Source organism: Typopeltis vanoorti, chromosome 24 (genome assembly GCF_054136105.1).
Source record: "Typopeltis vanoorti isolate ZY-2024b chromosome 24, IOZ_Tvanoo_1.0, whole genome shotgun sequence".
Lineage (NCBI taxonomy): Eukaryota > Metazoa > Arthropoda > Arachnida > Uropygi > Thelyphonidae > Typopeltis > Typopeltis vanoorti.
In genome coordinates this window covers 76,853,556-76,875,719 of record NC_143572.1, presented here as the reverse complement: position 1 = coordinate 76,875,719, position 22,164 = coordinate 76,853,556, and the positions used below count along the sequence as shown (strand labels likewise).

The 22,164-nt window shown below is 35.6% G+C and overlaps 1 protein-coding gene across 2 annotated transcripts in view; it reads left to right on the top strand.

Moving 5' to 3' along the window:
• Window positions 1–22,164, top strand: part of LOC150093418 (RNA-binding protein FXR1-like) — a 272,912-nt gene that overhangs the window by 57,808 nt on the left and 192,940 nt on the right. For both annotated transcript variants that reach the window (XM_090413280.1, XM_090413279.1), the window contains exon 3: window positions 5,724–5,798. In XM_090413280.1, coding sequence (XP_090269406.1) covers window positions 5,724–5,798 — 75 coding nt within the window. The remainder of the gene's footprint in view (window positions 1–5,723; window positions 5,799–22,164) is intronic.

Genomic DNA, 22,164 nt, shown 5'->3' with positions numbered 1-22,164 from the left:
ATCTTTAAAAATACAGTTATGAATAGTCAACGTATAAGACTTACCATCAGACTTAATGTAATACATAGTGGGTCCTGATGGGGGAGGGAATTACTGTAATTGTCTCATTTCTACCTAGGTTGTATGATTATATATGAAAAAGATATAAACTTAAAAATTGCAAAATACTTAAAAATAACAGATGTAATTAACTCTGTATTTAAACCAAACCTAGTTCAAAAACAAACCAGACTAAAAGTATACAGTACATTAGCCCAGTTCTAATGTATGGAAGTGAAATCTAGACAATAAAACAAAAAGACAAACAAAGATTAATAGCAGCTGAAATGAAGTTTATGAGAAAAATTGCAAAGTATACTCTGTTTGATCACAAAAGAAATGAAGAAATTCTGAAAGAATTAAACCAGGAATCAGTAATAGAAAAAAAATATAAATACAGTCATCCCTCGACTTGCGTCCTTTTGAGTTATGTCCTTTCGAAGATACGTCCGTGATCCCTTAAGGTAATAAATAACATTTTCGTCTATACTTTCGAACAAGACGCAAGCGAGCGTAAGGTAAAGCATGCACAGTGGCAACAGCGCTTTCACCGGCAACCTCCCTCGGCAGTCGGTACGTGTCTTCAACAGTTCCTCTGTTGATTTTGTGTTTGAGAAAGAGGTTATTTGTATATTTATTGTTAAGTATTTCATGATGTTTTGTGCAACATGGCCCCTACACGCACAACCAAAAAACCTAGTGAAGAATCTCAGAAAAAGAGGTGAGCAATTGATCTTGAAACGAACTTGCAAGTTATAAAGCAACATGAAGCTGGTAAGCCCGTCAATGTGATTGCACATGACTTTGGATGGTCTCATTCTACAGTGATGACCATTTTGAAAAATAAGGATAAAATCGTAGAGGTTGTGAAAGAATCTGCTCCACTAAACTGACAAAAGTCATGAAGCAACGACAAGGTCCTATCGGTGATATGGAAAAGCTACTTGCATCATGAATAGAGAACCTGAACCAAAAGCGCATACCCCTTAGCACTGTGGCCATAACTGCTAAGACACTAAGTCTCTTCAACATGATGAAAGAGAAAGCAAAACCCGATTATGACTACGAATTCAGTGCTTCTTCCGGTTGGTTCATGAGATTCAAGCAGCGTTTTGCGCTGCATAATGTGAAAATGTATGGGAATCTGCAAGTGCTGAGAAGGCTGCCAAGGAGTTTGTGGAAAAATTGATTAAAATTATTACGGAGGAAAATTATTTGCTGCTGCAAATATTTAATATGGATGAGACGTCCTTGTTTGTGAAAAAAATGCCCGAGCTGACACTCATCCACGAAAAAGCTAAAATCTATACCTAGTTTCAAAGCTCTTCATGCCCATGTTACGATTCTGTTATGGGTAATGTGGCTGGACATAAACTGAAACCATTCGTGATATAGCACAGTGAGAATCCATGAGCCTTCAAAAGCATTAGGAAGCATACTCTTCCAGTTCATTAGTGGAGATATAAGAAGTCGTGGATGAATCAAAAATTGTTTGCGGATGCCTTAATCAAACTCTTATGCGAGTGAAATAAAAAGCTATTGTGTGAAAGAAAATGTGCGTGTCGAAGGTTCCAGAAACCAGGAATCATATGACAATGTAAGGGGTTCGCGTAAGTGCACGCAAGGAGTGCGCGGGGTTTAGAAAACTGAACCTAGGGTCTCAGAACTGATGGAATATAAGATGGGACTTCCAGAGACACAGGGAGAGTTTTTGCACAGAGAAGAAATTAGCATACGAAGAGACGACGTGATAGAAAGCCTTAGAGTGAGGTCAAGGATGAAGCCATGCTGCGAGCTATCAGTTAGCCCAGAAGCGTAGATGACCAGGGGACGAATCAGCTGAGCAGCCGAACTTGTCTATGAGCCGTTCTGCTTATCTAAGTCCGTGAAGGCCCTGACAATTCGCAACCCTTCACCAGTATATTAACATGCCGATGAATTGTCACCCACATCCTGCGAGCCAACCTGATGAATGGCCGATATCCCATTCATCAGGATCTTCGCCTCCATCTGTCTTTTTAAGATCCTCAAAAATTGTTTTTGCTTTCTTAGTTATAACAGCCTGTGTCAGAGGAATGTTTTTCTGATTCAGTTCATCCACCCATAATAATAATTTTTCCAGTTTTTTCATGAAGTTTACCCCTGCTATAACTTACATGTTTTGCATTTAGTGCTGTCGTAGATTGTTGTGCAGACTGTTTTATTCTATCTGCATTTTTCATAATTGTAGTAACAGTCGATGGAGGTAAGTTCATACTTCTACAGACATTAGCATGTGTCTGCCCACCTTCCATTCTTCGAATCACCTCCATCTTCTTTTCAAGTGTGATTGATTTCCGTGCCTTCTTAACACCAAGTTCTGTTAACTTTTTTGTACTTTTATCAGCCATGGTATGTAATTACGTACTTTATCAATTTAAATATGTATGTAAAAAAAATAAATAGAACAATTAGGTAGATTCAACAGTAAAACTAGGTTTGGTACATATACGTCGTAGTAGCTCGGTAAACACTCAAACACTAGCGTGCCTGCTAGTATCATTTCTCAGTCAGATTACGGTAAGAAAGCGTGTGCAGGCATCCGTCATTATTGTGAATCGGCGTAAATTGAACTGCCGTAAATCGAGGGCTGCCTGTGTAGGGTATTAATTTTTACATATATAATAAGATATTTGTGGTTATTCCTTATAAGGGAATAAGGGCTTTGAAATCTTGTGCTATCCACTGGCTATTTGAATGAAATAAAAAAGTCGTTCCACGAGTGTACATAAGTTGGCAATCGCTGATATATTGCTTTCTGTGAATTTGTATCATCATTTCTTAGGAAAGATTAGACCATAGAGATGGTGAGAGGATATAATAACAAATTTGTAATATTTCATTATAAAGTTTGTGTGAAAATCAAAATGGTGATATTTTGCTTAGTTCAAATTACTCTTCTTTGAAAGTGTACTACACCTTACGCTACTGTCTTAACTTTAATAATCATTAAAATAAAATAAAAACACGAAGTAAAAACATAGTGTCAATTTAATGTGATGAATTATGTGAGCTTGCTGACTACATGCATTCTAAAACTATTAGGTTTAGGTTTCACAGCAGGCTTAATCTTCCAGTTATTATTATCATCTAACACCTCCAGGGAGTCCAAAGACTCATCGAGGGAGGGCACCTACTCTGCAACTCTTCACCAACTACAACTAACCAACGGCATCTACAGCCTACCACCACCACCACTAGTATTTCCACAGACAATCATAAACATCCATGCCCACGGTGGGATTTGAACCCACAGCCTTTTTGTCTGTAGAGAGGGTACGTTAGCCATTTGGCCAACCAGGCCAGCTAATTATAATTTTATAAAGCCGATCCCTCATGACCCCTATCCCCCTCCTTTTTATGCAGTCTGGCAATACAATTGTCTTTCATTTGTGGCACACCTGCTATTATATAGTCTATAGGGTCCACATTTGGAACTATACTAAGCCATAGTCCTTACATAAGCATGAATAATGTCAACTTAAAATGCTTAGAAGTCAGTTCATTAGGTACATTCTCTCATACATGGATTATCAGAGATAGTGTCAGATATCTATAAAGACAACATATAAAGCAGATAGGCACCATGAAATGTGTATGTTCATTTCAGTGCAACTGGTCAACATCATGAATTTAAGGTCATTTGAGCATAGTCAAAATTTGCATTATATGATTATTGTATTATGAGAACTGTAGGCCCTGCATCCAGTGGTAGGTCAATCCAGCTTACAAAAGGTAGTAAATCTATGGCACATTTATTATTTTGGATACCCTTAGGCTATCTGGAAACCCTACTCTAGAGATCACACATGGAACTTTTTCAAGCCACTTCAGACTTGTAAATTAAGCAGGTTGTGGTGGTGTTGCTGGGTAATAAAATTCATATACATCTTATAACATTTGTAAATCCATGTGCACAGTGGGAGTCAAACCTACAGTCTGTTAGTTGAAGAACAGAGATGCTAGGGCAGGCCTGTAGCTAGAAACTGGTTGTTGACATGAGAGAGATCAGTGGAGAGTTATATGAATTGTACAGTTTAAAACATGGATCACAATTGGTCATATAGCAGTGAATGTACAGCGCATTAGACTTTGTAGCAGAAGGAATACAGTGGCCACAGAAACACTGCTGATGCTTGGAAAGTAGAAAAAGGTCATTTGGTCCAAAGAATTCCAATTCCAAATTTTAATTCCAAAGTTTCCATACTGATGGCCAAGCCACATGTCAGCCTTGCAGTCTGTTGATGATGAGGGTGAGGGATGTTTTCTTGGTGCAAGTCAGCTGCCTTAATATGAGTTCAGTGATATCTGAATGTCATAGTCCAATGTTGTTTCAAACCAGGTGTGGCCTACCCTGTTTTGCCATAATTTATCTCTAGTAATGGTTAATGTGCCATGCGACAAGGCACAGATCATTCAGTAATGGCTTCAGACACGTGAGGATTGTTTATCATACTTCATTTTCATCGGCTTTTGCATTTTCGTGATCTTGTTCATTTGTGGGATAAAGTGGAATGAGTGGTTTGCAGACTGAACTGCATTGTGCCATTACCTCAGATTAAATTATAGCAGAAGTAATGACACAATACAGTTGAGTCTACATAATGCTTGCATTCCTTAGGAACACTTTTAGTACCCTGAATAAGGTGGGGCTGTTCTAAGGAATAAAGGATACTTATTAGTTAGGTGTGCCTAATCAGGATGGAAAATAAACACAGTAGTTTAATAAATGGATAAATTATCTGATCTAATGAAACACTGAATAAGAACTTAATTGCAGCTTGGTTGCTTATTGTTTTTTATTTATTAATAGTTATTTATTTTTGTCATAACAGAAATCATCAGTTTTCTGTGTTTGTTTACTCCCCACATTTCTTGTTGCTAAATATAACCTATTCCAAGTTTGCAAATACCTTCACTGATTTCATTTGTATTAATTTCATGTCATCTCTTCGATTATTTTACATAGCAGGTATTTGTCAGGGCCTAGTACAGTCACTATATTTTACATAGTGTCTGTAATAGGCTGACATTTTCACCTTCAGTTTGTTGAACATGGTGGTTTTAATTATGTCACATTATCCTAATACACAATCTGGTAATGTCTTATTGGTAGTTGCTTGAACATCACTATTCTACCAAATATGCATTGGCATTGTTAGCATTTAGTTCTTATAAGAGTTATGAATTCCAAAAGCTACCAAAGAAATGCTGCCATAAGTGTAAATGAAAATTTTAGAGCCACAGGTACATCCGCATTGTACAGAGTTTCACGCTTTACCAGAAATATTATTTTGATTACCTGTGTGTGGAATTAGCACTAGCAGAAGTTCTGTGTTATCTAAAACACACACAGCAGTGCATTTTGCCTGTGCAATTGGGAGAGAGAGGTTTCTTAGATTGTGAATGTATATATATTGGATGTGTTACATGACCACAGTGCATATTTGCAGTTATAATGCCCATGTAGATTTAAAGTGCTGGATTCTTCATATCTTCACCATGTGCTGTGGAATCATGTCATCTTAAAATTTATAGACCTCTAAACTGAGATACTTAAAACCAAATTACTTAATTATGTGTATATAAATGATTTGGAAAGCAATGTTATTTTATTTTTAAAGTAACATTTCCAATTTTTTCAGGGAGCAGTGGCCTCAGACTGAAATTACCAAACAAGATTCGAAGAAACTTCCCAACAGGCAGGGCATGGGCATTCCGTAAGATACTATTTTAACCTTTTATTTTAATCTCAAATTTATTTCAGGCAAAATATACAAAAAAAATTAATATCATAAGCTGTATTTATGTTTATCTTTACTTTGCAGCTTATGACGTACTGGTCTCAGCAGTGTATGTGGCTACACATGTGCACACACTGCTGTGAGAGAAGAGGAGGTGGGGACTGGTAGCATTTTTTTGTATATGTAGCATATATTTTTTCCACCTGGAATTTTGATGTTAAGTGTTTTATTTCTATCACACTGCATGGGTATCATAACTGCTTCTCATTCAATGGTAGTCCAATAATATAAACTTTTGTGAAGAATAATGTTATAAAGTATAATACTACTGGCTAGAGTTTAAGTGGACATACCCATGTTTTGCATGTCATATATTAACATGTTGCACATAGGATCAGGATTCTATAATGTATATAATGTAATATTCTCTATATAATATACTCTAACATATAAAAACAGGCATATAATAAAATTGAACACTATCTGTATGTCAGTGCCTAGTGACACTGACAGTATCGGAAAATACACTTCTATTTGGGGGCGGGGGATTAGCACTGCATTATCTCTCATGCAGTGCTAATCCCCCGCCCCCAAATAAAATAAAATTCAGCCTCAGTCACATGAACATATTGTTCACAATAATTGAAAATTTGTTTTATTAGGATATATGCTGAAGTTCTTTGGAAATGTTTTGTATCCATCTTTTCTATAGATATTATATGGAAAGTTTTTCAACTTTTTTTTCACACAATCCATATCCATAAAATTTGTGATTTCCCATAAAATAATATGATTAATACCACTACTCTGGAGGATAAAGAAGTGCATATGGACTATCCCATTTTAGCCGCCTTTTTTAAAAATGATGGTAGCCTTATTTATATAAATTTTTTCAATTGGAATAGCCTGTGTCTGTAAGGGAGGCTTCCTTCACTCGTCTCTCTCTCTCTGTTATTCCCCCTTTCCTTCCTGCACTATATTCCGAATCATCATTACATTATTATTTGTACATTTACATTTCATTTGAAAACTTTCTAGCTATTTGTAATTAGTTATTAATTCTCATTTATTCACTTTTCAAAATTGTATAGCCATAAATCGTAAAACTTCAACTTATAGCTGTAAGTGTTCCTTGAGAAAAAAAAACATATCTGTACGATTTCATTGTTGGAGGATTTTTTGTTGGCAGCTAGATCTCTGTTAAGTTGAATAGCTCAGTTTCTAGTTGCAAAACAAACCATGGCACTTCATTATATTTCTTTCCATATATCTTTGATTAATGAATTAATCTGCAGTTGTAATTCCATTGAGTTCATTTAACTTTTCCATTTACATATTACAACTTATTTTATTTAATGGATTATGAAGAACTCTCTCTTCAAAAAATAAAACCAAAGAACATTTTTAATAATATGCTTATATAGTTGGAATTTTTTTTTATCCAAAGGATTAAGCCTGTTGAGATTATAGTGAAGCCTTAAGTGCTTGCAGAGATCCAATAAATAGTTTTAGTATAGTGGAATGTTTGCTATATTGTATTTTCTTTTATAATATCATCGATACTGTGGGGGACACTAGCCAAGACCTTAACAGCATTATGTAGTGAATGAGATCATTATAGCAGTTCTATTATAAAAATTGACTGTTTATTGTAATGTTCTGCTGTAAGCTCCATTCTTGCTATCAGATTCATTTATATGAACAATAAATTTGTGTGTTTAAAGTATTTTATAATAAGCTTGCAAACGTTTAACATAATGGAATGTTAGCAAGTTAGAGTTAAACTAGGAACCTTTCTTTACAGATCAAACATGATATTTTAATATTATTTCAGGCCTCCAGTAAAAAGATGGTTTAACTTTAAATTAAAGATGCCAAGTGATTCTTTGTGATTCTTATTATTGATTCTTATCATTTACTCATTCCTTCTAATCTCTCTCTCTCTCTCTTAACTGCAGAATAAAGTCTTTGATCAAGTGTTTTCTTTCTAACTAGCTCTCAGATCCGTATCTAAAAGTTGTTTGACCAGTGTATATAGCTAGTTTAGCGTTTTGACCAATTTCTCTGTTATTCCATATCCAATTTACTTATTTGACTTTCTACCACATCAACTTGACTAATTCTGTTGTCTATTACCACATTGAATTTTTCATCTTCACTAATAATTATGCCCAGACAGCTGAAATATTTTATTTCTTCTATAGATTCCTCAGAATGAATGTTCATGCTGATTTTCATATCATATCTATTATTACACCTGTTACTCAGTTTAGTGGAAATCCTGCAAACTTTTATTATTAATATGGGTACTCCATGGAGTCAAGAGGGGATTAATTACTTCGAAAAATTGCTAAATGAAACAGTCAGTTTTTTTTACCACTCTGCTGTCACTGATTGTTTCATTTAGCAATTTTTCTAGCCTTTCCACACTTTAGGCTTTTGATGACTTTTTCTACTTCAGTCAGAATACATATCCATACTTGAAGTAGAAAAAGCCATCATGGCAAATACCTGTTGGATTTCTGCTCAGGACATGAACTAGTTATTACTAAGACACTTTTCCAACATAAAAATGTGCACAAGAGGAAAGGAATTAAGAAAAATCTCATTGACTATGTTATTGTTGATAGTGACGTTTTCTATCTGGTTCAGGACACCAGAGTGTACAAAGGATTTGAAGTGATCACCATTTAGTCTTGAGCAGGATAAAATTGAATTTCATATTGAAAAGAATAACATATAAGAAAGTTTTAAAGCGAATAAAAGTTGAGCAGCTCTCAGATGTGAACTGTAGACTAAATTACACAAACATTATTGAAGAAAAAATAAAAGAGTTTGAGAACAGGAAAAAAACTTTGGAGATTTAGTGGCAAGCCCTGAAGAAAACATTGATTGATTCAGCCAGAGAGGCATGTGGTGAGGTTATTTGCAAGAATGGAAAAATTAGAACTGCATGGTGGACACAGGAAGTTAGAGGCAGTGAAGGAAAATAAGAAGCATATCAAAAGTTCCTGGCAAATAACCCAACTTGTGCTCTTCGAGAATACAGAGACAAATGTAAGAAAGCTTAACACTGTGTAAAACTAGCTAAACAAAAGTCATGGTAAGACCGATAAGAACGTAGAAAATAAATATGAGGAAGGTGTCAAGATATTCTGAAGGGTCGAAAAAGTTCAAAAATGGAGAAAAGAGTGCTGTAAAAGGAATTAGAGATGATGAACGTGACATGAAAACTGGAGAAAAAGATATACCTGATGTATGGAGTAATTACTTCGTAAAATTGCTAAAGCAAATAATCAGTGACAGAACAGTGGTAAGAAACTCTCAACAGACATGCAATCAGGAATATACACATCCATACTTAAAGTAGAAAGAGCCATCAAAAACCTGAAATGTGGAAAGGCAGTTGGAGTAGATGATATTTGACCAGAAATGCTCATGTATGGAGGTATAAAAGTCTTACAGTGGCTGCACTGCATAGTTCAGAAGGCCTGGACAGAGGGACGAATTCCAGATGATTGGAATATAGCTCTCATAGTATCCATATATAAAAAGGGAAATAAAACTGAATGTGAGAATTACAGAGGTATTTCTCTACTGAGTGTTCCTGGTAAGATTTATGCCAGTATACTTCAGAAATGGTTGAGAAGAATTGTGGAAGAAAAGCTTGGTGAAGAATAAGCTGGATTCAAACCAAATAGAGGTTGCCAGGATCAGATTTTCACTTTATGACAAATAGTTGAGAAATCATTATAATATAACAAATATCTGTATTTCAGTTTTGTAGATCTAGAAAAGGTTTGACAAGGTGTCAAGAGAGAATCTATTCAAAATGCTACAGTTGTATTATGGGGCATTATATCAAGCAATACTTAGTCTTTATTTGAGTTGTAAGTCAGCAGTTAGAATTGAAGGAAGTACAGGAAGATGGTTTGATGTTGGAGTCAAACAAGGATGTACATTATCTATATGCTTCACATTATGAAGGAAAGTGGTATTAAACCTGATATCAGAATTGGAGATGTTAATGTCAGCTCTTTAGTTTATGCAGATAATATTATACTTCTAAATAAATCCAGTACAAGTCTGCAAGATTCCCTGACTGAATCGAATAACTTTTATAATAGATATGGTATGAAGGTCAGCAATAACAAGACAAAGACAATGAAAATATGCAGAAGCACTGAAAATATCAACTGCATTGTGAATGGAGAACCTATAGAATATTTCAGCTACTTAGGCATGATTTTTAATGAGGATGGGAAATTAAATATGGAAATAGACAACAGAATCACAAAGCTGGTATGGTAGGAAGTCAACTGAATAAATTTATGTGGAATAAGAAAGAAATTAGTCAAAACTCTCAATTAGCTGTATACAAGGCAGTGTTCAAACCAATTTTAACTTATGGATCTGAGAGCTGGGTTAGAAATAAAACACTTGACCAAAGAATAGAGACCGCTGATATGAGAGTCCTGAGAAAGATCAGTGGCATGAACAGATGGCAATATCATATTAAAAATGAAGATATTAGGAACGAACTTGACATTGTTGGCATCCAGGAATGTGTAAGCAGAGCTAATCTCAGATGGTATGGTCAGTTAAACAGATTGGGAGAGGAAAGATGAGCAAAACAAGTGTTCTCTGTAGGTTAGCAGGAAAAAGATCTAGAGGAAGACCAAGATATAGGTGGATTTATATGGTAAAAAGTGCCTTAGAAGATAGAAATATAAGATCTGATAATGTTGGAGTCTTGACAGGTAACAGATCGATTTGGAGGAAAATTATAGAGAGGAAGTTAGTATTGATATAAGTCTTTCATGTAGTACTATCATATCCTGTACACCCCTTGAGGGTACATGTCAGGAATTTGATGATGATGGAGTCATGGCTCATTATGTGGAGCATCCACGCTATCCATTAACACACATCTTATCATACATCTCCTTAAACTTATTCACTGGTGAGCGCTCACACCCACCTGGCATTCTATTCCACTTATTCGTAAAGAATCTAGTCCGCACACCCTTACTAACCACACTTTTAGACACCTTCCAAGTGTGATCCCATGTTTTCCCATTACTCCCCATGTATTAAAAAATTTATTTTGTGTCAGTCTTATATAAGTTACTAAAGGGATACCATAGGCTGAACAACACTTTAAATCTTTTCCACGAAGACTGGGGGATATGATAGAAACTTAGTCTCTTTCCATTTCCTTGGAACCTTGCTAGAGCTGAGACTTAGATTAAACAACTTCATCAGAAGCACTACCAGTTAACTTGCACATTCTTGTAGCACATGAGCTGACATACTGTCCACTGCTGTATTCGCATTGACATTTTTCAGTATACTGAGTATACCTCCAGTTCATCGACCTGAATTTTCACATCACTCTGTCACAACAGCAACTCCAAAGTAACCATCTGGATGATATACCCTTGCAAAGTGATCACGTAGTAACTGAACTATTTCTAATGATTCTGTCACTTTCTTACCATCAGCACTGAGTAAAGCTAACTTTCTGTAATTCTTTTTTTTTTATTTGCTGCATAGTGAAAATACCTTTTTGGATTTACTTAGGCCTGCTTAGCTGCTAATTTTCTCTCAAAATCTTATTTAGCCTTCCTTACTATAAATGTTAACTTTCTTGCCTGTGCTTTATATTGCTCATGAGCATGCTGATCACCTTTTGTTTATATTCCATTCACATTCCTTTTTTTTTTTTTTTTGCAGCTCCTGCTTTATATTACTACTCATCCATTTAATCCTTACTTTGTTAATCTTCCTGACCCTGGATATGCAGTGTGATACTGCCTTGCTCAAACAATCCCCAATCACTAATAACATTCCTTCCATGTTGCTTCTTATGCTGTGGCACTGTTCCAAGTTGCCTCCTAAGTTTGTCATAATTGCCAGCTTTGTAGTTCCACATAAACCCTTTTTTGACTGAAAATTCTGCATTTCAAGCAACCTCCCAGGACAAAACTGCATAGTCACTTTCTCAGATCAGAGGTGAATTTGCTACTCTAGTTATATATAGCTCTTCTGATGCTATTACTACATCCAACACACATCCCTTAGTAACTGTATAAATTCCATTTCCATTTTGCTATGTGCCCATTTTTCCTTCCAATCTATATCCCCATAGTCGAAGTCTTCCATGATAATTACTTGGCTTGCACTCATTGTAGGCCAAGCAATTATCATGCTACAATGTCTATCATCCACATTTTCTTCTGGATCCCCAGGTCTATAGCAATAACCAGAAATATATTTTGTGTTATTGGCCTCTATCTCACCAGGAAATAGAGGCCAATATCCTATTTTTATTGATCGAAGTTCTTCAGCTATCATTAATAATACCCATTCTCCTACCCTTTTCCCTCTGTGTTCTCTGAAAATACAATATCTGTTACATTCTACCCCTGTAACTACATCATTCTTTGGCAGCCAGGTCTCACTGTGCTAATAATTTTTGGCCAAGTTGAGCTGACCAATGCCAGAAACTCTACTTCTTTATTTCTGATACTTCAGGCATTCATGTTACATACATTTCAACATTCCCCTGCACCCACACTTACATAATGTCATTACATTCCCATTCATTTTCGAAACTTAGGAAACTATTCTCAGCTCCTCACAATCATTCCTACACTCATACTCATTTTCCCAGCGGTCATTCCTGCACTCACTCTCATTTGTCTGAGGGTTGGCTAGAAACATTCTTAATTGCTGGATTATTTCAGAGTTTGACATTAACTACTTGTTGAGATAAACATCCCTTATTTTGATATCACTTTTAATGTCATTTTCCTTCTTTATTAGAGATAATGTACACTTTGTTCTTACACCTGATTTAACATTAAATTATGTTCCTGTTTCTTTCTCAATTCTAACTGCTGACTTATAACTCAAATATAGATTGTGTATTGCATTATATAATGTCCCATTTACACCCTCTGATTGAAATGTTTTGAACAGAAAGCCTCTTAACAACTTATCACATGCCTTTTTCTAGATCCTTGTTTATATTACCCATGAGTTCTCAACTATTTTTTTCTTAAAATAGAAATCAGGTCACGACAACCTCTATCTGGCATGAATCAGCTTATTCTTCACCAAACTTTTCTTCCACTATTTTTCTTAGTTGTTTCTCGTTTTTTTTTTTTGGCTCCCACTTACAAAAGTACTTCTGTAAGTGGGAGACTAAGGATTTATTTTTCTATTTTTATCATTTTTAATTGATTTTTTTACATAGTCCTCGGAAACCCTGCTTTAGAGACCTTAACATGGAACTTTTTAAAGCCACTTCAGTCCTACAGTAAGCAGGACAGTGGTCTTATATCTTGCTATAAAACTTATCTCCCACCAAATATACGCATCTTGAAAAGAAGGCAATGGAAACCCCCCATTGACAAAGTTTATTATGCCATGTAATAAGTCTCATGTTTGTAACCGGTATAAATTGGAGTGGAGGAATGCAGTGGTCCCAAGTCAGTGCAACTGTGTTCAGGTGAAATGGCTGTGAGAAGGAAACTGATGGAGTTTGAAAGAGACATTGTGTGAGGATGCCATATTGCAGGCTATCTATTGGAAAATTGTTGACAGATTGGTCCATCCTAGGTCAGTAATCAGTGCTCCATACTGAGATGGAAGGATGGGGAGTCAACTGCAAGTGCTACCCGCAATGGACGACTCACCACGTGATGATAAGGTGCTGTGAAGGGTAACATGTAAAAATCGTCATTCAACAGCCGACATGTTGAATGCAGAGTTCCAGGCATTGATTGGAACACGCATCTGAACAAAAACACTCAGATCCGAGGCTCACAACATGGGTTTCAATGATAGGACTGTAATATGCAAGCCCCACACTACCCGAGCTAACATGAAGCGTAGTCTTCAGTGGCACAAAGAACATATACAGTGGAACCTGAAAGCTTGGACAACTGTGTTATGAAATGACAAATTATGCTACACCCTCTGCTGAGCAGATGGGTGTGGGTATGGTGGATTCCTGGTGATCATCTCTTACCAGAGTGTGTAATCCAAACTATGAAATTCAGATGTGGTGGTGTGATAATATGGTCACGTTTTTCCTTGTTTGGCCTTGGACGTTTGTTTGTGGTGTCACAGACATTGAACTTCAAGAGGTATCTGAGCTTTCTGAACAATGCAGTGCTTCTTTGTGAAGTAATTTCATTTCTACAGAACTTACCATTGTCTCTTTCAGCAAAGCACCATGTCATAATGCTGCTGCTGGACATGAACATTACCATACTTGGCTGGTCTCAACAGAGTCCTGATCATAACCCTATTGAACATCTGTAGGGTAGGCTGGAGCATTGGGTGAAGTCAAGAGATGTTCACAATGGTCCAGGACCTCATTACATGCATACAGGAAGAATTTTCCAAAATTCCCATTGATTGCCTGTGGAAAGTATGCCCATTAGGATTACTGCAGTCATATCAGCAAAAGGAGGTATTACATCTTATTATGGTGGGTACCATGGCTGTTTGTTCCTCGCACTATGGCATCCATTGACTTCTTTCTAATTCACTGTATATTCCTGATTGCATTTCTCTTTAATGTTTTTTTTACTACTGTGCTGTCACTGCTCGCCTTCATTTAGCAATCTTTCAAAGTTTTCATCATTATGGAAACTTCTCAAAGCTTCTTTAAAGCTGTGAAATTATTTTTTGGCATGTGACTGTGTAATAAAACTGATGCACTAAGTAATCTTGTGGATGAAGCCTCTTCATGAGGTGAGAGGAGTTTAGTAGCATTTTCAACACTGGTTATAATGTCTACCTTTGGGATGTGTATCGGAGTGATGGCATAATTAGTCTTGTTGAAAACTGAAGCTTCTTTATTAGTAAGATTATAGTTTGAAAAATTTAAAGAAATTTATTATGCATGAATTTTTCTCACAATCTGTGTTGGCAATCTTTGTCTATTCTTGAGACATGACAAATTGGGGATGTTGAAATAGCCAAAGTACAATGTAGGTGATATGCATTTTGCTCAGTTGAGAACAAGTCTGATCTAGTCTTTTATTTCAGCTTACAAAAGAGCAAAGCTTGCGCTTTAGCAGAATCTGTATTTTCCTTCATCCTTAAAAATGCAGGAATTATAGTTATTGCTGCAGTTTTTTTAAGAAATTAAGTCTTTTGGAAAGCAATACTTTCTTGCATTTAAGTTTTTCTGAGGAACGTACATGTTTCTTTGTATCCCTGTCAAGACGATACTTTGTGATTCACTAAGAATAGATTTGCTTGATTGGTAATAACCAGTTTTTAACTCATATGCAATTGTTTATTTATATAGGTGTATTTCCTCTACAAGTTTCACTGTCTATATGACTAACATCATCATCGGGATGTAGTTTATGTTACTTAACATAAATAAAAAAAAAAAACACCAAAAAATACCGTGTGTGATTGCTGGAATAGGACAGGTCTTTAATTTTACAGGTTAATTAATGATTTCCAGATGTCGTGAAGGATCATTCCTTGATTACTGTTCAGTGTGCCTTTTGAGCAAATTGACCTTGGAGGCTTCCTTGAACAACCTGTTGAAGTAATTCTCTTCGAAGTATGATATCGAGGATGCTTGCCAATTTACCATGTGATGTTCTTCGAGGATGTGCACTACAAGTCTGCTTTTTTCTTCCCATTTGTTTTCATCTTTGCCCATATGTTCTTTGCTGTGGATTTCAAATCTTCTCCCAGTCTGACCTGCATGTATCTTCCCAAGAATATGAAATCTTGTATATACCTGGATGTTCATAAAATGGAACTTTGTCTTTAGGAGAGCATAGAAAGCTTCGTTAGGCATTGACTGGTTTGAATTCCATTTTGTTGTTGACTGCCTTTAATATTTTGGCTATTTTTCTTGCTGCATTGACAACATATGGAACATATATCATGCTTTTGTAATTAATTTCTGTGTTATCATGGGGGAGCGGTTCATCAGAAAATAGAAGTTTCTTCAATCCTTTTTTTTTTTAATATAAATTTTGGAAGAAATGAAATAGGATATGAAGTTCTTGTTTTCATTTGTTGTCATCTTTTTTTTCATTATTTTTATTTTTTTTTAGTATGAAAGTGTGAAAATAATCACAGCTTTAGAGAAAGAAACTCAGAAAAGTTTATTTTATAATGATGAAATTGTTATACTAAAGGCAGATAAAGGAAATCTTTCAAAATATTTACTCTAGACATCAAGAATATGTTCATTTTCATATCTTTATCCTTGATTCCTTTTATAACACACTTTCCTCTATTTCTAATCTTTTTTTCAATAACCACAAGAATATTTTGCCACCCACCTGATATTTATTGTGTACAGTCATACCCCGAAGTTACGTGGTAGGTGGTGCCAACAAAAAGTGCGCAAGTCGAATTCGCGTAAATCGGGGTATAATTTTGTATGTAATTTATATATACAAACATACAATTGGGACCAAAGGTTTACAAAAACACATATTTTTTAAGAAATATAATCATAATTGTAGTTTTTCGTACATAAAAAAAAATTTATTTCGATGTCGATGGTTTCATAAAATCTAATAGATTCATCTGATGGCATAATGTCTTTTTCTTGTCACGCTAAATTTCTTCATAGCAAGCCAATGATTTTTTTATTCCTTGCCTTGTGGCTACAATTCGTTCCTCGTTAGAATCTATGTCCTCAAATCTGTAAACCTTTCTTTTATGATTGTTCTTACTGTGGATTCCTGTAGATCGAACTTCTTTGCTAGCTCATAAATTTTCATTCCACCTTCAAAATCCTTAATGATGTTGTGTTTTGCTTCCAAAGTCAATGTTTTTCTTTTCTTGCTAGCTGTAGAAGAATCGGACTTGCTTCTTTTGGACGTCATTATTATTTTTTATGTGATAAAATTTTTATCAAGAACATAAAATTAACAATCGCAAGGTTTGTAGATTATAAAAATCATGTATGAATGGAGACCGCACGAAACACGTCAGTGCTTGTTCACTGCATGTGCGACACTGGCGAATGCAGCCGGCGCCGGAAAGATACGACTAGTGTTGAGGTGTGAAGTGGGATGGGAATACGTGCATATAAGAAACCGCATAAGTCAGGGTATGACTGTATATTCGTACTGGTTTCCTCGTGACTTCTGTTTAAGTAATTTTCCCATATTCCTTCTCTTTCTTACATTTTTCTTGTATTCTCTCAGAACACCAGGGGCGCACCAGCAATATGTGCGACACATGCAGGCGGCAGGAGAGTAAAGGTGCCAAAGATTTCAGGCGAGGAGGAAAACTTTAAAAAAATGTTAATCATTAATTATATCAAAATAAATTACATTTTGTTTAAATTTTAATTCTATTTTATAGATTTGTCTTAAACAAATTATTTATTTTATAATCACTTATTTGTTATTATTCCTTAAGATTTATTTTATTCTGATCCTAGTTCTAACAAGTAGTTTAGCATAAACAAGTAAAAACTTGAACTAGCGTGAGTTTACTGTTTACAGGATGATGCGCATTTAAATTTGTTTAATCTTGTTGAAATTCGCATTTGCTCTAAACATATACAGTGGAACCTCGGTTGTCGAATTCCTCTCATCTCAAACAAATCGGCTCTCAAACATATTTTCCGAACCCAAAACGCATCAGTTCCCAAACAGACAAACCGGCAACCACGCGGGAGAGCGTCACACTGCAGCCTCCTCTCAATCCAGCCACCTGCCCGAATTTGCAGTGCCTTTTCTTGATTTTTTTTTATATATATAAATTATTACTAAATAAGTCACCATGGGGCTGAAGAAGGATAGTGATAGCAGCAAAGAGAAAAGAAAAGTTGTTAGAACCACGATAGAGGTGAAAAAGAAATCTTATCCAAACATGGAAATAACGTTCGTGTCTCGGATGTTGCTATGCAGTTCGGTATGCTGATATCAATGATCTGTACAATACTCAAAAATAAAGAGGCGATCATGGGAGCTGATGTTGCAAAAGGAATGAAAGTTCTTACTAAACAAAGATCTCGGACGATTGAAGAAGTGGAAAAATTGTTGCTGATTTGGATAAACGAGAAACAGTTACTGCCGGCGATTGTTTCTTAGGCTGTAATCTATGAAAAAGCAAGGCGATTACATGATGACCTGTTTAAAAAACCCTGGTACGAGTGGTGCTAATAGTAAGGCTTGGGTAACCAGGCAATTTCTTATTCAGTGGATCCATGAAGTCTTTGCCCCAAATGTGAGAAAATACCTTCAAGAAAAAAATTTGCCATTAAAATGCCTTCTTGTGATGGACAATGCTCCTGCTCACCCTCCAGGCCTGGGGGACGAGTTTGATTTTTATCACATTGAAGTTCCTGTCCCCTAACACGACTCCTCTAATCCAGGCCATAGACCAGCAGGTCATTTCGGACTTTAAGAAACTCTACACCAAAGCACTGTTTCAAAGGTGTTTTGAAGTTACCTCTGACACAGAATTAACACTCAGAGAATTCTGGAAAAAAATCACTTCAATATCCTCCATTGCTTAATATTCTTGACAAAGCCTGTGTCAATGATGTTGTGTCTCTGGGCAAAAGCATGGGCTTGGAAGTTGACAATGCTGATGTGGAGGATCACGGGAATGAGCTCACCACGGAAGAACTGGAACACCTTCAGAAGGAGCAGCAAAAGACGGTGGTTGAAGAAATGTCTTCAGAGAGAGGGGAAGGAAGGGAGGATTCCTAGTTCTTTGATCAAAGAAATGTGTGTGAAATAGGGTGAGATGCAAAGTTTTGTGGAAAGAGATCACCCTTTTTCATCCATATTTTATCTATTTATTGTGTTTATTCTTTTTATGCAAGATTTTATGCATTTTCATTATTTTTATATACGATTTTATGCATGAAGTACTATTGTAAAGGTTTAAATAAGCAATCATCTGGGGATTTGGGAATGGATTATTCCATTTTACATAAATTCTTATGGGAAAATGGTTTCAGTTTTCAAACAAATTGTTTCCAAATAGCCTTTAGGAACGGATTATGTTTGACAAACGAGGTTCCACTGTATAAGAAAATCTGCTGCAGTTTTTAACTTTATTCTATATTCTGCTGTTATCAGCAGAATATAGAATAAAGGCAACATCTTTGAAAAATTTAAATCATTTGAACAATTACAAAAAATGGACAGAATTAATTACATCCTTAAAAAATACAACTTGTATTGATCATTTGCACACCAACGTTTCCTTTCATGCTCCAAATGAAAGGAAACGTTGGCCTGAAGTTATAAAAAGAATAATTTTTGTAGTACAGTTTTTAGGCACACAAAATCTAGCTCTTCGTGGTAAAAGTAATAAACTTTACAATCGCAACAATGGCAATTTTTTAAAATGCATTGAGATGTTAGAAAAGTTTGATCCTTTTATATCGGAACACACGCGATGTGTAGCTAATGATCATGACTTTAAAAATATGCTGTCCTATTTAGGAGATAAAATTCAAAACGAAATACTCGCTTTATTGACATTAAATATTAAAAATAATGTTTTTATAAAGTGTTTTTTTATTGTGGGGGGGGTGTATAGGGGCACCAACTAAAGTTTTGCACACAGGCGACGGACACTACTGACGTGCTCCTGCAGAGCACATGCTACTTGCTAAGAAACTTTCGATACACTTTCTTCTTTTCTTGACTGCCTCTTTAACTTCCTGAGTCCACTATAGAGTTCTGATGTTTTTTTTTAATCCTTGCATACAACTTCACTACATGCTTTTCTGACTGAATCATTCAGAGTGTTTTCTTCAGGGATCTGCCTCCAAATTTTTTCCAAATATTGTTGTCTAGTAATAATTTTTTACTTTGTTTAGATATTCAACGATGACCAACTTCTACTTTTTTCTCTGTGTTAGCTACCTTCTCTAATGCCTTCGCTACAAATATTTTCATATCTGATTGTGAAATATCATTTTCTTGTCAAAATTTCTGGAACAAAAAAACTACCTAGAAACTGGAATGCAAATAAATTTACTCACTAAATTATAAGTTTTATGTGTCGCTATCCCAAACTAGCATTGTTAAAAGCACTTGAACAATAAACTATCAGTGAAGACAGGAAACGAAATGACCTCCAGTACCGGAACAGTCGCATGCATTGAGGTTAATAGAGGTGCTTTTTGTGGCAATTTCTGTTATAAATGCTGATGGATCGATGGACAATGCTCCAAAATCTATGCAAGATCATAACATCAGTTATGTTGCAGTTGTACCACTTTGTAAAAAGTTTTCTTCTTCCTTGGCATTATTGTGCTGGTCCACTTTTTGGTTGTCTCTTCTGGATTCTCTTCCCCCCCCCCCCTCTCAATCAAAGTCTGCTCAAAATACTGAGTTCTGCGCCCACAGGGGATGCTGTAGACACCTGAGGATCCTGCAATCCTCGATGAATAAAGTAGAAACTTTGTTGAGAAGTTTGTATACTGCTCTGATTCCATGTTTCAGGAGGGAGGGTGTTTTTTTTTAAGGAGTTTGGCAGGTTTTTTACCCTCTACTTACGTTATTCTAACAAAATGGATTCAACAAAAAAAACCCTGGAGAATGTAAGTGGATCAGGATTTAATGAATCAGTTATTGAAAATCTTCAAGCTTTTAACAACCTAAAGATTCATAAGATGAAAGTATATGGAATAATTGAAAGAAATAAAACTTGTTTATTCACAGCAGAATTTTCATCCTGTCATTCTAGCTATCTTCTTTGCTCATGATTTCCTCAAACATAGCATTACATCCCTTACAGTATGATATGGTGCATTTTTATGAGATCACAGAATTTAAGTATAACAATAGGGTTCATAATGTAAATCATCCAACTCTGTTGACGACAAATTTAAATTTGTGGAGATAGTTTCATAACTTTCTCTACAAAAAATATTGCTATGAAAAATATACTAATAATTTGGCTGAGTAGATAGCATGTCTGTGCTCCAACCAGTAGGCCATGGATTGTAATCACCTCATATGAGAAAGTAGACAGTAAAATTCATTGCCTGGTTTCTTATTCTTTTCCAATCAGTGTTGTTCTTCCAACTGTGCCACAGAAATGTAGCACAGCTAAGAAATTATTTAACTTTTAGTGCATCCATGCCACTATTATTAATGTGTTTTAGGCTAACAGTTTTTTTTTTAATGGGGTGGGATTGACATTAAAAAAAAAACATAATGCCTTTCCATGAAAAAAAAAATGACTTGTATATGAAACCTTGGTTTGTTTCTGTTGAACACTGTCCATCAGAGATAGTATACTATTAACAGTAGGGTGGTAGGAAATTCATATCAAGTAGTAGGGAAAAATGACTTGATTCATTTCTAATGTGCAGTGGCTTTAATTTGTTTCTCTTAGAATCCCAGAAACCAGTTACCACCTTAGTCTTTTCTGGAACCTTTCCCATATATCCTCATCACCATGAAAACCAGGGGACAAAATCTGTATACAGTGATCCATACAAGGCCTAATTCAATCGAGCCAGAACCTCTATTTCCACGTTAAGGTCCTCCTGTTCATTGCAATAATTTGATGTAATGACTTCACAACTTGTGCAGTGTGACCTCTGAACTTCAGATCCTTGTCCACCAACATGCCAAGGTTTCTTGTCTCCTCAATTTCCTTGAAAATTTCCCACCCGGTGTATACTTTGCACCCCATTGTTGTCAGCCAAATTTCAGAATCTTACACGTTGCAGTTGAACTGGCATTTCCAAACTATTTCCCACTCATACAATCTATTTAATTCCTCCTGTAAGGCATCACAATCTCTGCATGATTCCACATCAGTTTTGCATCATCTGCAAACAGTTATATATCATTAGTTAAATCCATCCCAATATCATTAATATACAAATTAAATAACTGACTTTCTTCTTCTGGGATACTGCACTCCCATACACCATTTGCTGATACCTATCTGAGAACCAGTTGCCTATCTAACTCACTAATCTATTATCCAATTCCATCTGCTCCAGTTACCAATTTGTAATGTGGCAATATAACAAAAGCCTTTGCAAAATAGTATTCCACTGTATGTTCATCTCCCTTGTCGCCTTGTTATAGTATCTAAAGAAGAGGTAAAACATTACCTCCCTTTAAAAATTCATGCTGACAAATGCATAGAATACTGCTGTTATCAACCCACTTTTTTATTTTTTATCCCAGCTCTTACCAATCTCTTCAATACCTTATGATACCCAAAATGCCTGGAATTCAGTAGCAGCTATGTGGAAAAATAAAATATATATGTAGGTATTTTAATGTATAATAAATCTTTTTTTCCTCTACGTTTTTTTTTTTTTTTAAATTCTTGACTGGAC